The 20,843-nt window shown below is 34.2% G+C and overlaps 1 protein-coding gene across 1 annotated transcript in view; it reads right to left on the reverse strand.

Annotated features, from left to right (window-relative positions):
- Positions 1–2,686: 2,686 nt before the first annotated feature.
- The window catches only part of LOC133205877 (metabotropic glutamate receptor-like), a 35,024-nt gene continuing 16,867 nt past the window's right edge, over positions 2,687–20,843 (reverse strand). The window contains exons 4-11 of the mRNA XM_061341764.1: positions 18,613–18,757; positions 15,185–15,327; positions 14,673–14,957; positions 14,475–14,580; positions 12,942–13,120; positions 6,617–6,855; positions 5,030–5,949; positions 2,687–2,841 (exon numbers count right to left, since the gene is read on the reverse strand). Coding sequence (XP_061197748.1) covers positions 2,687–2,841; positions 5,030–5,949; positions 6,617–6,855; positions 12,942–13,120; positions 14,475–14,580; positions 14,673–14,957; positions 15,185–15,327; positions 18,613–18,757 — 2,172 coding nt within the window. The remainder of the gene's footprint in view (positions 2,842–5,029; positions 5,950–6,616; positions 6,856–12,941; positions 13,121–14,474; positions 14,581–14,672; positions 14,958–15,184; positions 15,328–18,612; positions 18,758–20,843) is intronic.

Below are 20,843 nucleotides of genomic sequence, written 5' to 3' on the forward strand. Positions count from 1 at the left end.
TCGATAAACGAATTCTGCAAAACATACACATGTATGTACTAATGACAACTTTGCATTGCTCCCGGACATTTTACTGTAATTTACTGTATAGTATATTTTAGGTAATATGTTTATATTCAATGAAGTTGAACTCCAGACTCTACAGATAAGAGGTCCCCAACTTTTATTTCAATATTTATGAAAGGGGGGAGGGTTGTCCAGGATGCCTATAACACATTCGAAGTTTTTTTCCCCGCTCCTTGGAAATTAGTTGCGATTGATTGACACTCCAGTGAGTAGTTGTTCCTCTTCCTTGATTTATTTATTTAATAACTTATAAATTTAATACAGGAGTGGTATCAAGATTCATGTTTTTATTTGTCCTGTAAATTCAATAACATAGTCATAGAAAAATAGTACTACAACCTCTCTCTCTCTCTCTCTTCATCATCTAAGATTCGCACAGAAAAATTAATTGACAGAAGTTGAAATCACATTGTACATATTGCATTAAATGCCGGAATACGCTAGTTATAAATAAGGTACAAAATGATTTGAATAGATGAATATAATCCTCACAGCGTCAGGAATTCTAAGTCTACTCGTGGCCCCTACGAGTGGATTCAGGATCCCTGGCGTTGTGAGGATGAGATGTTCCCTGCATATGACACAGGTACTTCGAAATAAGTACATTATGATAATAGCGTGTGGGAACATGATCATCAAACTTTATGAAGCTGAGTTCATACAAAGTTTATTTTTACTGTAAAATACAACTTAAAAACACCCCAACTTAAGATTACAAATAAAACTGTTATATAATCAACAACTTCGACAAAAAAAGCTCTTCCCAATTTGTAACTGCAGCAAAAATAAATAAATAAATAAAAATAAAAAAAAATGAAAACGTGAATTGGGACGTTGGTGTTGTTTCAGTTGATTACGCACCTGCTCGACATACGGATATTTAGAACGAGGTTTTTTTCTATAATCATTTGATAGTTGGACAGCATACTAAAACAAGAGTATAATACAACACTGTAAAGGATCCATAGAAGTATGAAATAAAAGAAAATAAACTGATAGATGAAGTTATGTTCCCCCAAAATTAAAAGAAATACAATGTAGGATGATGAGGAATCAACAAAATAATTTAGTCAGGTACTCAAGTAATACATCTTAAAGTAAATCTATTTATTTGCCTTACTTGCCCCCATTTGTCACTATCACCATGAAGACTAAACAAAACAATACTGTTTGAGCATTAAATTAGTAAGCCTATCTTGTTCTATTTCATATTGGCCTCTATCGGTCTTTAAGAATATATAATGTACAAAGATAAGATACATGTGTATATTTGTTTCATTTTTATTTATCTATTATTTGCAACTCGATCAGACCATTAAAAACTATAAAAGTACTTTTGTATTATATATTCAATATAAAAATTCTTGTATAGTTCTTTCATACAAATGACTTTTCAATTACATTATTTACAGTGATAAATTATCATAGGTGATAGCAAAGTAGAATAGCTTCTTTCAGAAGAATACAAAAAAGAAGCCCTGCACACTTCACCAAGTGGTCCAGAATTTCAAAAATCTGGTAAAAATACATTGCTTATAATTGCTTATTACAACTTTGTCCTCTTAGTCCAGGAATAGAGAAAAAATATTTTCAAAGAAACAATAACTTTTCATAATAGATTCAACACAGCTCCACCCTAAAACCAGAACCCCTGATCCAGAAGCCATTAAATTCATAATTTTGGAAAAGGCACACTTGCTAATCTTAACCATGTATTAGATTTACCTGCTTGATACCTGGGAGAAGATAAAAAAAGAAATTGAAAGAAATAATGCATTTTCACTACAAACCAGTAATCAATAGAGCCCTCCCCAAACATCAGAACCCCTGATCCTGGGGCCACAAATTTCACAATTTTGGAAGAAGCACCCTTGCTCATTACAACTATGCTCTTTGTTTATTTGCTGAATACATAGGAGCAGAGAAGAAGATTTTCAAAGAATAAATGCATTTTCACTATGTAATCAAAAGAACCCCACCCTTACACCAGAACACCTGATGCAGGGGTCATGAAATTCACTTTTTTGGAACATGCCCTTCTCATCAGAACTATGCACTTAGTTTGTTTGTTGTAATACCTAGGAGAAGAAAAAAAAGATTTTTCAAAGAAATAATACATTTTCAATATATAATCAATAGAGCCCCCACCCACCAGAACCCCTGACCCTGGGGCCACAAATTTCACAACTTGGGAAGAGACACCCTTGCTTCGCATATCCATGCATCTACATGTACTTTCCTAAATATACAGAGGGAGAGAAGATTTTTAAAGAGTTTATGCATTTTCACTATATGTCATTAGAGCCCTAGCTGTCTTAACTCCAGAGCACCTGATCCTGGGGTCATGAATTTCACAATTTTGGTAGAGGACTCAATCCTTGCTAGATGTTCAAAAGGAAAGAAAAATATTTTATGATGCATGTAACACTAATTTTGATGATTTTAGCTCCACCCTTTTTTGTACCCCCTCACCCATTGATGCCATTTGCCAAATTTGGTTAAAATTGGTTCAGTGGCTCAAGAGAAAAGCTGAATTTGTTCAAATTTCAAGTTTACGACTGACGAATGACGCGCATTGCAAGACAACGGATAAAAAACCCAACAGAAGACGTTGGTAAGGTTAAAGCTGGACATCGTCTGCTCCTCTTGAGATGGCTTCTAGAGTCTGGGTGCTGATGCTGGTTCCGTTAGCTAGAGTCTGTGTGGCACACGTAGAACGACTGATGGTACTGCTGAAAGAGGAAGAGGGCCGCAACCGACTCATCATTTCCATATCTGTAATAGAAATGTATAGTGAATGCACTGCGAATGCAATAAAGAACACATATAAATGGAACGCAATTAATTTTCTTATGAGGAAAATATTATAAAGATGTTTTATCATTATGTGCTTATGGTCTGCCAACAAAATTCAAAGTTGTCTATCCTTGGCACATATAAACAGTGTACAAAATCTAGAATCAATATAATCCCAACTCATTTTTTTTTAACTTTTGTAATAAAGAAATCAAGAATCACGAATTTTTAGTGAACAAACGGACAAAACTGAAGAAGAATTCAATCAAATTCCGATTCAGTATCTCAAAATTTAATGCTAAAAATTTCCGGAAGACAAAATGATGGAAAGACGGTTACCCCCTCTCCAGTACTGGACTAAAAAGCATTCCTACATACACAAACAGTGTGTTTCAGAAAACATGCATTTTTGATTGATTACATTTTACTGGTGTTTTATCCAATACCATCTTTCAACATATCAAATTAAAAGGCACCTTTCAAAATTTATTCTTATGAAAATAAATTTTTTTAATAGATAATGAGTTAAAAAAATATATATATATATATAAAATTTCACTTAGTTACAAAATATTTTCTAAATGGCGTCATTTTTGTTGAATGAATAAAACCTATCTAATTACTAGTGTAAAGAGCCTCTGTGTAATGAGTCTGGTCTCATTTTTTTTTTTTTTTTTTTGACCATTTTGAGTTCATGTTTTTGGGGTGTGTTGTATAAACTGTGATATTCAAATGTCCCCACAAATAAAAGTGCAAGGGGTTTAAATCGGGTGATTATGGAGGCTTAATGTTCTTGGATTCGAAAGAGTTGAATCGGCCTCCAAATATCTGTTCTAACCAGTTCAAGGTGTAAGATTCAAATCATATTTCAGCATCCCATATACACTTGACTTGCTCATTTTTGAGTTTTTAAGTCATTCACAAGCTCAGTCATATTACTTAAGGATTTCATGCGAGTCTCGATCTGAAACAAAATCTCTTTCATCAATAACATTCTCAATGTTTACATGTGTTCTAATTGTCTTTGTTTTCCAAATTTTCCATTTCTTTGATCATTTACTGTTTCATTAGATTCAAACTTTTTAACCATTTTGTACAACTTCCACTTAATTGCATTAAGTTTTTTACATTCTGGAAACCTTATCTTCAATGTTCTAATCACAAGATTTGCTTTGATAAAGCAGTTTCGGAACTTCTGATGATTGTTTATTATTAAATTCCACTTTTAATAAGAATGAAATCATCTGTTTTCTTGTAATGTCAAATCTGACGTCATAATTAATTCAAATGATAATTATTTACCAAAAATTTTTATTAGTAAAAACTAAAGCCTTTTTAGGCTTTTTAAAAAAAATATAATCTTGTATAAAACTTATATATGTTTCTTTTTGCATATTAATTGAGGAAAGTAAATACATGTACGTTTTCTGAAACACCCTGTACATGCATGTGAGAGAGAGATAGAAAATTTTCAAGACTGAGGAGACCGTATCTTGTCTAATAAAAGATCAATGGATATCGCTTTTATATTCTGTCATACTAATTAACACGTTAGGAATCGATATCATCTTCTACGCTGGAATTTATGGCACTTCCAATAACTGGATAATCAAATAAAGTGCTTCGGCCCTGCGACAAAGTCAGGAGAGGACGAAGGACCAAGAATTATGCTTAACCTCTTCGGAACCTTGCTCTCCGCTAGATCCCCTAGACAATGATAAACATCTTTTCATTGACCAAATTAATTTCGTCCGTCTTATTCAATCAAGATTGTTTTTGTAATCGGCTTATCAATATGCACGGTACCAGAGCAGCCGCACATAACAAATATTTTAACAGGAGGAAACATACAAATGACATTTTGGTCCTATATTAACAATATGTCTATGACCAATTTTATGTTTAACAACAGACAAATAAGCTCTGATATTCCGTCTTTTCTCCCTTCCCATTAGGACTACGCAGTCCAAATTAACAATTCAAAAATAAATTTTGGGAAGTGTTTGATATTTTAAGGTGATTGACATGAACCACTTAAAATTCTCCGACTTTGATATACCATGGTCTTAGAATTCTTACCTTTAGTTGAGCAGCTAAGAGTTTTTGAATTTATTTGATTTTCTTATCACCACCGAACAGACTAAGCTGTGTCAGGATTATTTCTTACCTCCGTAATCTGACTGGACAGATTGAGCGGTGTCCTGTCGTCCATTAGAATGGTAACTAGAATGTATACTTGAGTAGCAATTGTTAAGTTTTGGAGATGGCATAACAGGCTTAGCTGCCAACAGACTCTGCCGAACATTTCTCTCCGGATGAAGAATTATAATATACAGTTTTGTGGCAAACATACAAATCAGTCCTACAGTGGCACTTAAGCTAATGGAAAATGACATGGTCGCTATTCGAACGTGAATGTTATGTTCAGTACTGAAATAAATTGACACAAATGCTAACCATATAATACAAGTTGTGTACATTGTAAATCCAATATACTTTGATTCATTGAATGCTTCTGGGATATTTCTAGTCAAAATAGCGTAGAATGTACAAATAATCACGAGAACAATAGGGTATGTGAAGCCAACCATATACCAAGCTCCAACCGCATCATTGCAAACTAGCTGATGGTCGTCACGGTCTGCATGATACGATACAGCCCGGGGCGGACGAAGCAACAGCCACACAATGCCTACGGCATTCTGGAATGCTACAAACGCTCCGCAAATGAAGAGCTGGGACCGTGGACTGATGAATCTTGGTCGTTTTGAAGTCCTTTTTCCTGCTCTAAAGATTCTAGATATTCTGTTGGTTTTTGTGAGTATGGCGGAATATATTATAGAGAACGACAGTCCAATACAGTACTTCTGAGCGCCGCAAGTGATCTCGCTTGGTTTTGAGACCAGTATGAAAGTCATAGCATAACACATAAAAATTCCAAATAAAAGAACAAAGCTTAACTCCCGTCCAGATGCCTTCACTACTGGGGTATCATTGTACAAAATAAAGATCACCATGACAACAGCTGTTGCTATGATGCCGAGAGAGGCAAATGCCATGGCAACCAATGCTATGGCATCTGTATACCTACAAAATATTAAATTAAAATTACGCAAATGTGACTTAATCGTGTACGAAAATTTCTACATGTATTATATTATTACTGTTGATCTTGAAATCTTAAATCATGCACTATATGAGGAATATGATACTATTTATGAGGAATCAATTGCTTCCAATACCAGTTAAAAATGGATTCACATTCTGATTGAATATTCATTAAAGGATAATGTGATTTCTTTCGTTTTTTGTGCCCCCATATGAGACATACTTATATGGTGTTATGTTGGTTTACAGATGTTCCACACATCTGACATTATATACAGAACTATTTGTTCGTTGCATGAATACTTCCCCAAGTGGCTGGAAGTAATTGAAAAAACATTTAACCATCTCAAATGAACCCTGCTTGGGGATTTAAGATTGCTGTCCCAGGGTATAATTAAGGTTTCAAACTATGCACACAATTAACCTTTTCTAAGATATATCGATCGACTTCAGTATGTGTGAAAACCTGCTGACATGCTGACGCAATTTATAAAATATTTTGAATAGCAAATACATTTAAACACGTTTATATCGGATCTACACGGACATGACTACAAAAATCACTTCATACTACAGGGTTCACTTTTAAGCATTTTCTTTAAAAACAATTTTTAAACAATTAAATAAACTCAGACAATAAATCTACCTCAGATAAATAATTGGGATTTCTACACAGTGCTGCCTATCAAAGCTGGGGATGGTCCCCGATGGGCAGTCCACGCATGCGTACTTGGTGGGTAGATACTGGAACAGATGACAAGGAGAACAGGTCCAGCAGCATGCTGAGCCGTCAATCATATGATGGGCCTCTCCTTTCTGACACGGCCGACTACACACTGATTCAGGATGTTTGGGCTCTTCCCAGCGAAACTTCATATCAACCATCTATACGTTGCAGAATATGTACAACATATAGTTAGCATAACCCGTACAGTAGCATAATAACGAGACCACTCCTTATGATGATGTTTAACCAATAAACTTTATTTTTTATGATATATTTTCTTATTTTCCTTTAAAAATATTTTTATCTGTTCTTATAAACAATTTCAGAAACTAATGGTTGTACAGATGAGAAAAGTGTACAAATGAGAAAAGTGACGATAGCGAACAGTGATCGATCTTCAGGAAAAGATGTAAACAGGGCATAAAACATGGACCCCTGGAAATTCCAGAGGTAGGATTAGGTGTCTAGGGAGAGTAATAAAGCACACCCCTATTGACCACAGGTGTCGCATAATTTACGTTCCGGATACTTCGCGTTCCGGCCGGAACCTTAAAATCATAATATTGGTTCCGGATTTTACTGTAAGTTTGGTTCCGGCCATGGCTGCAATCTTCGAATCGCGGTATCTCTCAATTATTATATGCCAGTTTTCATTCTACACTGAACAGTGCTGAACCATAGAAGTAGTTTTTTCCTTGAGGATTAAGCATAGCGCAGCGGCATGTCATTTTCATGTGGCGCAATGTTCTTTTTATAAGGCGTCATGCCCTTTTTGTACAGCTATTTTTAAAAATAATTGAATAAAAAGCCCAAGTAAAGATCGTGAAATACGCTTTCTGATAGATATAGACCGAATAAAATTTGGTCACAGGAAAGGCTTTGTTTATCTAATGCATACAAATTAAGTCCCTTTGTTTATTTAGTGCATGTCAGGTGTGAATTTCTCGCTTGAATGCACGCAGACCCCGTATTTACAGGGTAAAGAGGATAGAAGATAAACTAGACTGAGATTACAAAAGCCTAAAAAGAAGCTCAATGTCAAAGATTTTGATCAGTAAATTTTAATTTTATAATCTGATAAAGTAGAGAATTAAATACGAAATGGTATATGTATTTACAGAGATGCATTCTCTGTTTAAATGATATTACAAATGTTGCAAATTCCACAATGTCGAGCCTCTAATACATGGGTCCCATTCCTCATAGATATTATCACTTGGCATGAAAATATGATTTATATTCCATTAGAAATAAACAAACATAAAAAATATAATTCACTGATGAAGATAGTTATGTAGTTTTTGTGATAAATTAACAATGGATATTTCATGAATATGTGGTTTATTCTGCAATGAAACAAACATGAAAACATAACGATATGGTTTATTCCCGTAGAATAAACAAACACAAGTAATTAATGAAAATTATGTTGTTGGTTTTTAAAGACCGTAGGAAGAAAAAAAAGCAAGGTTGAAATATGAAAAGTAAGGACCAGCAATGTTGATTGTGAAAATAGCAGTCAGATAAACTGAATTAGCTCAAATATTTTAGTAAAATCAACTGAAGGTTTTAGCAAATTTTAAATGATTTTTTTTTTATGTTTTAAAGGCCTTGAAATGCACTTTTCTGTAACTTCGATGAATGTCCTACCCACCCACACCTTAAGATATTTGGGAAATAACTTTTATTTCTTGGTGTTTTTTTATACATAAATTACAATTTTTATGACACTTTAAAACTTTATCGTTTTATACATACCATTATGTTTAATGAATATCAAAATTTGTGGAGAAAAAATTCAAATATATACATGTAGGCAGAAGGCAAGCTGCAATAATATAACATCCCTCCATTTTTTTTAAAAATCTCAGCCCCCTCCCTCAAATATAAAAAAAGGAGGAGGTTATAACAGCTCCAAAAATTAAAAAGAAAGTGTTAGTTAATTATCTGAACCCCCCCCCCCCAAAAAAAAAAAATGAGGAGTTTAAATTATAGCGTCTGCAAAAATGTAAAATTGTTAATTCATTTTTTTTTATCAATTGCAAATTAAAAATAATTATAATTCCAGGTTACAATTTCTGAGAGTAATATCAAACATTTTTGTTTCCTGTTCATTGTATTCTACCTTATAAAAAGATAATAAAGTATTTTCAAACATTTTTGTAACTAAGTTGTTTCTGTTCCACTTTATAACGAAGATAAAGTAGCCCGGAACCATAATTATTGTCAGAATAAACGTTCCGGGTTACAATTGCTGAGAGTATATCCAAATATTTTTGTTACTAGGTTGTTTCTTTTCCACTTTATTACAAAGATAAAGTAGCCCGGAACCAAAATTATGGTCATAATTAACGTTCCGGGTTACAATTGCTGAGAGTATTTTCAAACATCTTTTGTTACTAGGTTGTTTCTTTTTCACTTTATTACGAAGATAAAATAGCCCGGAACCAAAATTATAGTCATAATTAACGTTCCGGGTTACAATTGCTATGCATTTTCAAACATCTTTTGTTACTAGGCTGTTTTTTTTTTCACTTTATTACGAAGATAAAATAGCCCGGAACCAAAATTATGGTCATAATTAACGTTCCAGGTTACAATTGCTATGCATTTTCAAACATCTTTTGTTACTAGGCTGTTCTTTTCACTTTATTACGAAGATAAAGTATCCCGGAACCATAAATAATGTTCCGGGTTACAGTTTCTGATATTGTACTTTCATGTATATTAGGCCAAACAAAAAATATGTGTGGTTCCGGTTTCACTTCCAAAAAAATTAGGGTAGGTAGGTAGGGATTTTTTTTTCAACAAAATAATTTTCTTAATTTTTCTAAATAATACCTATCACTGCTTTGCAAATGGCATTTAGATGTGATGTTATAATATACTAGTCAATATTGGTAGGGGACACCTACATGCTAGCTTGCTTTGGACTTAATAATTATATTAAACACTTCCACTATGTTTTGCAAGGTGGCCGTCATTGCTGAAACTAAAACTTAAATCAGAGCCATTGATGGAAATCGGGGAAAATTCCGGAAAAAAATATGAAAATTGCCAAAAAAAAGTTTAGGGTCGGGGGTATAAAATAGGGAAGGTCGGGTAACCGGAACCACACATATTTTTTTATTTGGCCTTAGTTGAAACTGATTCGCCGAAAAGCATTTGTTAAAAAAAACACGATTACCCGCTGAAGGTGTATTTCTTGTGACAAGACTTTCTCTAGGATACCAACAATTTTGACCTTGGCCTTGGAGTTTGAACTATTGAAAAAAATTAACTTTAACCTTGGCCATAACTTTTGACATTTGATGCTAGGGCTTTTGTATTTCACATATATTTCATGTGACGGGTCCTTTCCCTGGGTGTCATTGATTTTGACCCTTTGAGTTTGACCCACTTTTTAAAAACTCTAACCTTGGCCATATATAACTTTTGAACGGTTGGTTCTTGGGCTTTCATATTTCACAGGTATTTTCATTGATACAAGTCCTTTTTGGGAAAACAACATTTTGATCTCATGACCTTGACCTTAGAGTTTAACTTGCACTTTTCACAAAAGACTGCCGTACGGGAGCATCAGTGTTTCACAAACGCATTTTGTTTTTTATTACTTCTCACTTTACCTAATGTGTTTACGATAAAGCGTTTGAACTTTTTTTTAACTATTAATCTAAAACAATTCCAGTATTTAATGTGAGCATGTAACCCTGTCTTTGACACATAATCTTTCAATTTTAGTCTTAAAAGTTTATTATTATTTATTACTTGCTTTAGACATATATCTTATCGCATTTCAACAATCACAAACAATACCAAATAATACATAATGGCATTGTATGGTATCCGTATCTTATAACAAACCAGGCAGGTTTTTTTAAACAGTCTTCTTGATGGGAAGAAAAATCAAGAGTTGTGCCGCACTTCTAATATTCTCTCACACTTTGAGAATACCATTTTGATATCCTTTCAAACTGTGACAGAATATCACTTTATTCAATAAATAAATTAGAGTATTTCACTGCTAAAAATATTATAAATACTGTAGATGTTAATCAGTTTCTAATTAAGCGTGGATTTGTCCTAAACGTGCTAGTAATGACCTTTAAGCTTGTAAAGTGTGACAATAAAGCATTTCTAAGCTTGTTAGTTGTTGATTTTATAATAATTTAGTTTTCTTTTTCAGAAGGTACCCGCCAGCACGTGATGATTGCCATCCAATTACATTTGACTTGTGAAATTTTAGTTGCTATGTTTCATGTACATGTGTGACAGTGATCAGAGATGTGTATTAAATAAAGTAATTTCAATATTCAGTGTTAACTGTATATGTACAAACAATTTCTAAAATGAAGCAGAATATTGACAAATAAGTTGATGATACAAGAATATCAACAATCTTGTGTAAAGTCAACATTTCACAAATTCGATGGTCGATACAATTATCTTAATTGCAAAAACAATCTGTCAATGGGTAGAATGTTGACTGAATTTTTCCACACAGATTGCTAAGCAATTACTCTCACACTGAATTGTCTATGGATTTTTCATTTTACCTGATCATGACAAAGAGTATGGTGTGACTGGTCAACAGGAGATGCTTACACCTCCATGGCACTTAATATCTCAATGTCGCATTGAAACCTACAGCATGATACTTTTTTATTTTCATGTTTAAGTTTCTAAATAAATTCTAATTCATATGAATTCCAAAATACGTCCGCATATAACAGGGCACAATTAATATCTATGGAAATTCTAACAGATTGTTGGAAGACCTGATCTCCAAAAACTAAAGAATGTTGTCAGAAACTCAAGCATCTTTTTAATATCAACTTCGGAGTACTTTTGTGTAGAATCAGAATGTTTTTAAACAAAACAAGCATTCTGAGAGTATTGCATTAGCAATACTAGTCCCCTACCGGCAAGTGTGATCTGGTTCCCGTTAAGAATTAAAAATGTCATAATTCCGTCAAAAGTCAATGAAGCGGAACGAAATGCAAACTTGATCTGTAACTCATCAAGATACACTCACATACCAAAAATCAGCTCAATATCTGCAAGCGTTTAGGAAAAAAATGTGGAAAACCAAGTGGGACAGACAGACAGAGGGACAGACAGACAGACGGACGGACAGACTCAGAGGAAACCTATAGTCCCCTCCGGTTTCACCGGTAGGGGACTACAGTCGTTGAGTTTTATTCAATAGTTTTTAGCTGTGCCGTCGAAACCTTTGCTAGAGTCGGGAATTTAGAAATTTTAAAGTTCGTCATATTTTGCTGGCATTACATTGATTGTTTAAAAAATAAATTTTATCCGAGAGAAAAAAAATACACAAAATTTTTTATTGAATTATTACAGGAAATTGCTTTTCTTTATATTAAATGCTTTATAATTTTTCCGCTAAAATTAATGTCTATTCACACCTTTGCAGGTCCTCCTATTATGTTCATTCATGTATTGTGATTTAATTATATACTTGGCTTTACAAAAACACAATGGGTGTTTGAAAAAATATATATAAAGATATTAAAATATTATCCAATAATTTTTTTAATCGTAAATATAATTCATCTATTAGCATTACCAGCTGATCAGGGTGCCCTTTGCCTAAACTCATTTAAAATTGCGGAAATGACACAGCGATTCGCATGACTGCATATTGTATCGATAGAAGGGAGTCATAAAACAACATGATGGGGTATGTCAATGTGTACAAGTTTCACATCTTCGCGTTCTTTCGTTTACAAAGAAACAACATAATTACGTATAATTCCACGGATTATAGTATTGGTACATGTACATGTATCAAGACCGTATATTGGGACTTCTTCTAAATCGATATACGTTTAAATCCTGCTGCATCGTATAACCCGTTAAGAGAAAGAAAAAATCCAAAACATTTGTAAATATTAATCATAAATAAAGTTTTTAAAAGGGTGTTTGGATGCCCGGAACGTTTATTATGACCGAAACCAAACTTACGCGGGCCGGAACGTTTATTATAGCCCGGAACCAATATTATAGGTATTTAGCGTTCCGGCCGGAACGCTAAGTTACCCGGAACGTAAATTATGCGACCGGTCATACCTGCCGTGAGCCTTATTCATGTAAAGCATTTAGTGCTACATTTTAATATGAAAAATAAAGGTCTCAAGACCAAAGCCCCTAGGTTGAAAGCACTGATTATAAAGAAGAAAAGCGGAAATGGAAAAAGGACTAATTTCATATCTGAATATTCTACCTGTTCCATTGTGTAAATTCGATCAGAGGACTGGCTGTCTAGAAATAAATGTTTTCCTAAAAAGAAACCAATGGTCTTCCACTCGTAGCGCCCTCTTGTAACTTGTCTGTAATTCAGGATACGATAACGCGCTGGGGCGTCACCATTGGGAAGGAATGCAAACTGTTGTCCAGATAAACCTAGTAAACAGAACTGATAATTGATTAATTCTTGTGATTGCAGATATTATACTACAGATAGCGGAACTTCCGTCAACACAGTTTTATTTACTTTTTCTTGTACCAACCTACTTAATACTTGGATAATATACAATGTAATCAAAATTAGACTTGTATTTTCGCTCCTCTATAATAAGCTTCAATACAAAATGAATTGAAGCGTATAGTAGAGGAGCAAAAATAAAAGTCTAATTTTAATAAGATTGGGATGATTTACCGACTATAAATTAAATGCCAACTAACAACTAAACTATATGAAAAGCAGAATGACTTCAACTTTTCCATCATCAACTTTTCCTATATATCCCAGAATCACCTGCAAATGGTCTTTATGCCTCCAACTAATATGGTACTCGAGCATTTTCGGAGTATACGATCAATAGTTTCACAGTGACAGGCTACTGACAAATACGTTGGTGTAACAGGGTTTTCAATTATTTTGTTTAAAGTCAGCAGTTTGCAAATTCTATTTTCGTTATAATGACCTTGTTTGCAAATACATCCTATTGTTTAGGTGTATACAGATTTAGTTACTGAGTAGGACAGTTACAGTCACAGGATATGACAGGTAAAATCAGAGAGTAGGAAAGGTATAGTTACATAGTAGGACAGTATACATACAGAGTAGAACAAGTACAGTTACAGAGTAGGCTATGTATTGTTACAGAGTAGAACGGTATAGTCCACAGGCCCTTAGATCGCTTTAAAAAATTAGGTGTTAAAAAAATATCTTTTTTATACACCCCAATTTTTTAAAGTCAGATTTAAGCGATCCAAATGCCTGTGGTATAGTTACATATAAGACAAGTTTAGTTACAGAGTAGAACAGGTATAGTTACAGATAAGAAGTATAGTTACAGAGTAGGACAGGTATAAATACAGGGTAGGAAAGGTATAGTTACAGAGTAGGACAGGTATAGTTACAGAGTAGGGCAGGTATAGTTACAGAGTAGAACAGGTACAGTTACACAGTGGGATAGTTGCAGACTATGACAGTTAACATTACAGAGATGAACAAGTAAAGTTACAGACCATGACAGGTATGGTTACAGAGTAGGGCAGGTAGAGTTACAGAGTAGGACAGGTAAAAATAACACAGTGGGATAGTTACAGTGACATTTAGTCATTTACACAGTAGGACAAATTAAGTTACTGAGAATTGTAAGCTTGTGATTTACATGTATTTGAGTAGTTTTAAAATATTTCATATGAAAAAAGGTAAAGGAATTTTAGAGATATCATTTGAAAACTTAAGTATAAAAAAGATAATGATGCACTGACAGACACACGAACGAAAGTATGCAAGTGTGTGTACCTGTGAAATTCACTTTGACCAAATAGTCTTTCAGGAGTTCCCCGTCAATAGGCATCATAGCATCGCATAAACCAGATACGTCTCCACAGAAATCTGCCAGCATATTCTGCAAATCAACAAAACTTGTAATATTTAGTTATCCGTGATCTCATACGACATGAATAATCTTTAAAATGAAGAACAATAAGTAAAACTTACCGTGAACGCGTGTGCAAAACTCATTATAGCATCACTGACGAATTGAAGCTGAGCCTCCATTTCGAATTCTTGTGGAAAAATCCGCTCATTTCCGCTACACGTCACATTAAAACCGTCATTGTATGGCGTCCAATTGCTTCCTGGATATTTACATCTGAATTGTTGCTCCCAGAATTCCACAAACCAAGGATTCCTTTTGTTGTTCCGAGGCGTGAGATTAAGAAAATAATCTTTGAACCCCTTTACTTCAAATGCTAATGGTTGAACTGTCACGGCGCCTTCTACCTACCGGGAGAAATAACGAAAATTTTAACCGTAAATTGATAACCAGCTTTGCAAATTCATCTTTGCAAGTCAAGGGTATTTTTGGTTGGTGGGGAGCATTGGGGACCGAAAACCCTTGTTTCGAAGATGTAGAAAATCAAGCTTAAGTTATTCTAAACATGCTCCAACCTGAGTCAAAAATATACAGTTTTTATAATGATGTCGGTGAATTGAACTGTCATACCTACCTCAACTTCGTTGCCATCAACAGCGAGGCTCCTCCCTCCCCAACCGTCACTTCCGATCCAGGAGAACCAGCGAGAAGCGTTCTTCCGTCTGACAGCGTGCATCAACTCCCCAACCTCCTGGTCTGAGCCAAACACAATCACACCTATAAGGCAGGGGGAAATTTTGGATATAAGGAATGTACAAAAATTGTAATGAAATTTTGAACATGTACTACGAATATTTATGAAATGTATATTAAAACAAGAGGCTTAGAGCCTCAACGATCAGCTGACATAATATTTATGACAAGTTTTTCACGCTACATTGTTTTTTTTTTTGTCCCCTTCTTTCAATTAAAGTGGGAGATAATAATTTGGACCTGTCCATCTGTCCGTCAGTCTATCTGTCATTCTGTCTGTGTAATACTCTGTTTCCTGACGATACCTTAAGAAGTCTTTGAGCTTTTTCAATGATTTATATCACAATTTCCTATGGCCTAAAAAATGCCTCTTTAAATTCAAGGTCAAAAATTCCTATATTGCAAATAATAGTTGATAACTCAAGTTTCTTGGAGCTTTTTGAATGAAATTTTATAATAACATAACTCCTAGTCACTTTAAAAAGATCCCCATTTAATTTTAGTACAAAAGGTCAAAGGGCAAGGTCAGAAAATCAATATCGCAAAAAATGGTTTCCTGATGGTAACTTTAATTGTCCTTGAGCTTCTTCAATGAAATCTTTTAACTCCGAATGACAAAAAGAAGAGACCTATTGATTTTAAGGTCAAAAAGTCAAGGTTAAAAATTCATATCTTGCATAAAATGGTTTCCTGGTGATAACTTTAGTTCTGTTTGAGATTTTGCTATGAAATTTATACCTGTGATCAATATGACTTATAGAAGACCACTATTGATTTTGAGGTCAAAGAACAAGGTCAGAAATTTTATTCTGTATACATAGTTTTAGGATGATAACTTTAGTTCTCTGTAAGCTTTTGCAATGAAACATAAGATCATGAATTTCTTTTGCTTAAAAAGATCCCTATTGGCTTTACGGTCAAAAGCTGAAAAGTCAAGATCGACTTTTTTCTTCCTCTATCTGCATTTTTTTCATGTCTTCCACCCTTTTCTTTTTTCCTAAAGCGGAGGACACAAATTGCCTGAATTAACTTCTTTTTTTCCTGTTTATCCATCTAAAACGAGAGTCCTAACAGCTATTCCCTTGGTTCCAAAAACTGAGGATGTTTTCACCATGGAAATAACTTATACCAATATCAAACGTTGCTTTTGGGATTCTTTTAAATTACTTTATAATACAATTATAAGAGGCTCAATGGTCTTAACGGTCACCTGAGTATAATGTAACGATCCATAGATTAAAACAAAAATACACGTAAGCTGATAAATTAAGCTATGTTGCTTAAAAGCAAGAGAAATATGATCATCATGGATCAGCACAATATTAATTTAGAACTCGATAACAAATCTTAAAGTCGATCTATTTGTTTGCCTATACTATTATTCCAATAACATCGTGTCGCTTTGTTTAATGGAGCGTGCTAAAGTTTCAAATGTTGATCAACATATTTCTCATCGAATGGATGTTTGATTTCAATGAAAAGAATACTAATTTGCGTATGAACAGAGAAGCCAGCAATGAGCTTTGACTGACCACGTGCTGCTGCTCATTACAAATGCCGTACTCGTAAACATTCATTCAATGCGATTGGCCAGTATCATCAGTGTATTTCTGGGTTCTAAAAAAGTGTCATTCCACTGTATATTAAATAGACCCCCCCCCCGACATGAACCCCTGACCCTGGGGCCAAAAATTTCACACTTTTGGAAAAGGCATCCTTGATCATCATAACCATGCACTTAGTTTATTTGCTAAATATCCAGGAGCAAAGAATTAATGCAATTTCATTATATAATCAGTAGAGCCCAGCAGCAACACCCATTTTCTATCCAGAGATGTCACTACCCGCTACTCTCCCACATACACCTCAGTCAACGCTTGTGACACAAGATCCTTGGAAAATTTGTAAAAGATTAAAAATTTTATTATTGTTTTTAATTTTATTTCTTATCGGTAAACGGGACTTATACGGGATTTATATTAATCATTTGTCCCTTAAAAGGATTTTTAAATTAAATTTTTAATATTCACTACATAGTTCTCAAAAAACTATGATAATAAATCGTTTTGAGGGATGATAGATTTAAAGGATATGATAAATTACCATCTTTATCAATAATTACAAAAGTTAATTACGATTTTAATTTCAAATTTTTACCGTTTAAAATGTGTACAATAATCTTGTACAAGTAGCGTTGGCAGAGGTGTTGGTAGCGTAGCGGCAGGCAACGCTCGATAGAGAATGCCCCAACACCAGCACCCCTGACCCAGATCGAGGCCAAGATATTCACAATTTTGGAAGAAATGCTCTTGCTCATTATAACTAGTAAATACTTGGTTTTATCTGCTAAATACCAAGAACAGAGAAGAAAATTTTCAAAGAATTTATGCATTTTCATTATGTAGTCAATAGAGCCCCGCCCTAACATCAGAACTCCTGACCCAGGGACCAAGATATTCTCAATTTTGGAAGAGGCGGCCTTGCTTATCATAATTATATGCTTGGTTTATCTGCTAAATACCTAGGAGCAGAGAAGTAGATTTTCAAAGAAATAATGCACTTTCACTATATAATCACTCGGCAGAACTCCTGACGCTGGGGTTACAATTTTCACAAATTTTGGAAGAAGGACCTTTGGTCATCATAAACATGCACCTAGTTTAAATGCTTTATATACAGGGTTGCCGAGCGTCTGGGGAAGGAACAGTTGCTTCCTATTTTTTTTTTTTTATCGACTTAGGTCAGTCGCGGCTGAGATTCGAACTCACGGCCTTCCGATCAAGGAGCAAGGAGTAAAGAAGAAGATTTTTAAAGATTGTACTCATTTTGATGTTTTGGCCCAACCCCTAAGGCACCAAGGAGGCAGGGACCATGAAATTCTTAATTTTTGTTCCTCTTCACTCATAGATGTTGAAATTGGTTCAGCGGTTGCAGAGAAGTAGTTGAAAATGTTCAAATGTTAATGCACGACGCACAACGCATGACAACGAACGAAAACGGATAGCAATAGGTCTCCTGAGTGACATAAATCCACTGTCAACAGCAGACTACAATGCAGCATGATTGAATATCATAATTATTAGTAAACATTCTGTTGCTAACATAAATGTTGGCCTATGTTGATTAGGACTAAAGAATTAACTAACTGTATACGAAGACTCATGCGAATCGAATAATTTTATGATTCATGGAATCTTTTCTGACACAAGATGCAAAGGACGGAAGGTTTTTGGCTCTTTGATAAGATGGTAAAATGTTGAGATCTTAATTTATATATTTATCAAGAGAAAGTGACTAATTTGTACCCACCTCGTGCGTTTGATTTCGCCAGTAGTCTTTCCACAGTTTTGTCATAGGTAGCCTCTCCAGCTACACCAGAATCCTTTATTAACTTTTCTGTCGCCGCAATACAGATCTCACTGGCCTTTAAAAGCTTCTCCAATTCGTTGAAACCCTTAAAAAAACAATGTTTCTTCTTAAATACATGTATATTATTTAATTGTTACAGAGCTTAACATATTCCAGAATCAAGATTGCGCCCATTTATTCCCCTTGAGGAGATTTTTCGGGCTCTCACCTGCATTCCGTAACTGGATTCTTCGTAAACCACCGAGACATATGTCCATCCGAACATGCGCACTAGCTCCACCATGGCCTGTGCCTGATGAACATCGGATGGTATTGTTCGAAGGAAGAAAGGGTATCTGTCTCTGCTGCTTAACACCGTACTGGTGGAGAAGAAGCTCACCTAAGGAGGCCAGTCAATATAATGCATTTTAACGTAATTGTTTGTTTGCATGCTCTATCTTTGCTAAAGTTGAAGCAATTACATGTATTAGGCTAATTATAAAAATTAAAAAGTTATCGTCAAAAACTGCAAAAGATTGATTGATTGGTTGTATCTTGTTTTACATTCCATTTAAGAATTTTTCACTCATATAGAGACGTCACCATATACTAGTGAAGGGCTTAGAATTTAGACCTTTGCTCGAGGCACTCAGGGCCATTGAGCAGAGGAGGATCTTTATCGTGTCAACGCCTGTCGTGACATGGGGTCTTAGTTTTACGGTCTCATTCGAAAGACCCGCTAACCGAAGGTTGCTGTCTATTTCTGTCGCGAAGTACCAAAACAATGATCACCAAGATTGTTGTCTTTGAAATCTTGTATTCCCTACATACTTTCGAATTAAATTATTGATAGCAAAAAAGGTCACGTACAACAGAGTTAACACAACAGCTTAAGCTGATGGGCAAAGAGACAGTCGGTTGTCAATCTTTACAATTCAAATTTTAAAAAGTTTGTTTAAGGCTTAAATCATGAAGTTTTGTATTCGAACGCTACAATTTTATCCAAAATGATTACCGGTTATGAGTTTCTGATAGAAAAAAAATATTTGCAATTTTCTTTTAATCGGTAAAAGTGCAATATATTTCTCATTATAAAATAAAATTGAATTTTTATTCTACAAGAAATAATGATAGAATACAGTTATTAATGTTTTGTTTTCCATAAGCTTTTAATCACGAATAACAGTTATTTTAGCGGTATAACCGATAATCAATGGGGAAAAAATTGCAAAAGAAGCGAAATTGAGAAAGTAAATTTTCAATAAATTGTTGCTGCTTGACTGAGTCGGAATCGTCTTCTTAATGAGAATATTGTTAATATTTACTATAGGTGAACTTTTCAAGATAAAGAAAAAATACACGCATTCGTATACCAAATAGCAATATAGCTAATTTCTCAAAGTACGGATAAAGCTAAATCCTTCATGTAAGTTATTGAGGTTTGTTAAATAATTTCTGAAGCATTCCGAATCTTATTCAATTAAATTCTTGCAGTTAAGAGAAATGTTCTTAAAAAATATTAGTTTTTAAGTCATCAAAATCAATTTATATTTTTGAGTGATTGAAGATTTCTACAGCACATGTTCATCAAGAAATCTTTCTTGTAAATTTTGTTATGTTTATAAATTTATTGACCAGTTTAGAAGATCGTGGGATGAATAAAAATTAAACTTAACTATATGTCGATATTTTCACATAATAGACAATATGATAATTCGTTGCGATTTTGTTCTGTAACAGATTTTTAGTGATTTTTCTTAACATTGCTAACCAAGGCTTTAAAAACCCTACTGTGTGTCAAATACCTGCCATTAAATTCACGAATCTTCAACAAATAGACTTTTATTGATATATAATAACATAATTGACAATCATTCTACACCTTGATGTTTGCGAATTGTATTGCAAACAAAGCCTTTTTTCTTGCTATGAAGAAGCTTTTCCCGATACAATTAAAATTTAGAAATCCTGATTTGACCTGTTCAGGTCTACATGACTTTACATTCTTATAAGAACCAGAAGTTAATGTATCTTGTGTTACTATCCTAAAAATGTGGTAATTAAGCAAAACAATTTCTAATTTTCAAAGTTCAAATCAAATGAGCCTACTAGTATCTGTGGTTTGTCGTTATTATGCATTTTATCACTGAGGCACCAGTGTTGTCATAAAAAAAATTCTTTCTACTCTGATT

Source organism: Saccostrea echinata, unplaced genomic scaffold (assembly GCF_033153115.1).
Source record: "Saccostrea echinata isolate AGI-Se365-2 ecotype Australia unplaced genomic scaffold, CSIRO_AGI_Sech_v1 ptg000054l, whole genome shotgun sequence".
Taxonomy (NCBI): domain Eukaryota; kingdom Metazoa; phylum Mollusca; class Bivalvia; order Ostreida; family Ostreidae; genus Saccostrea; species Saccostrea echinata.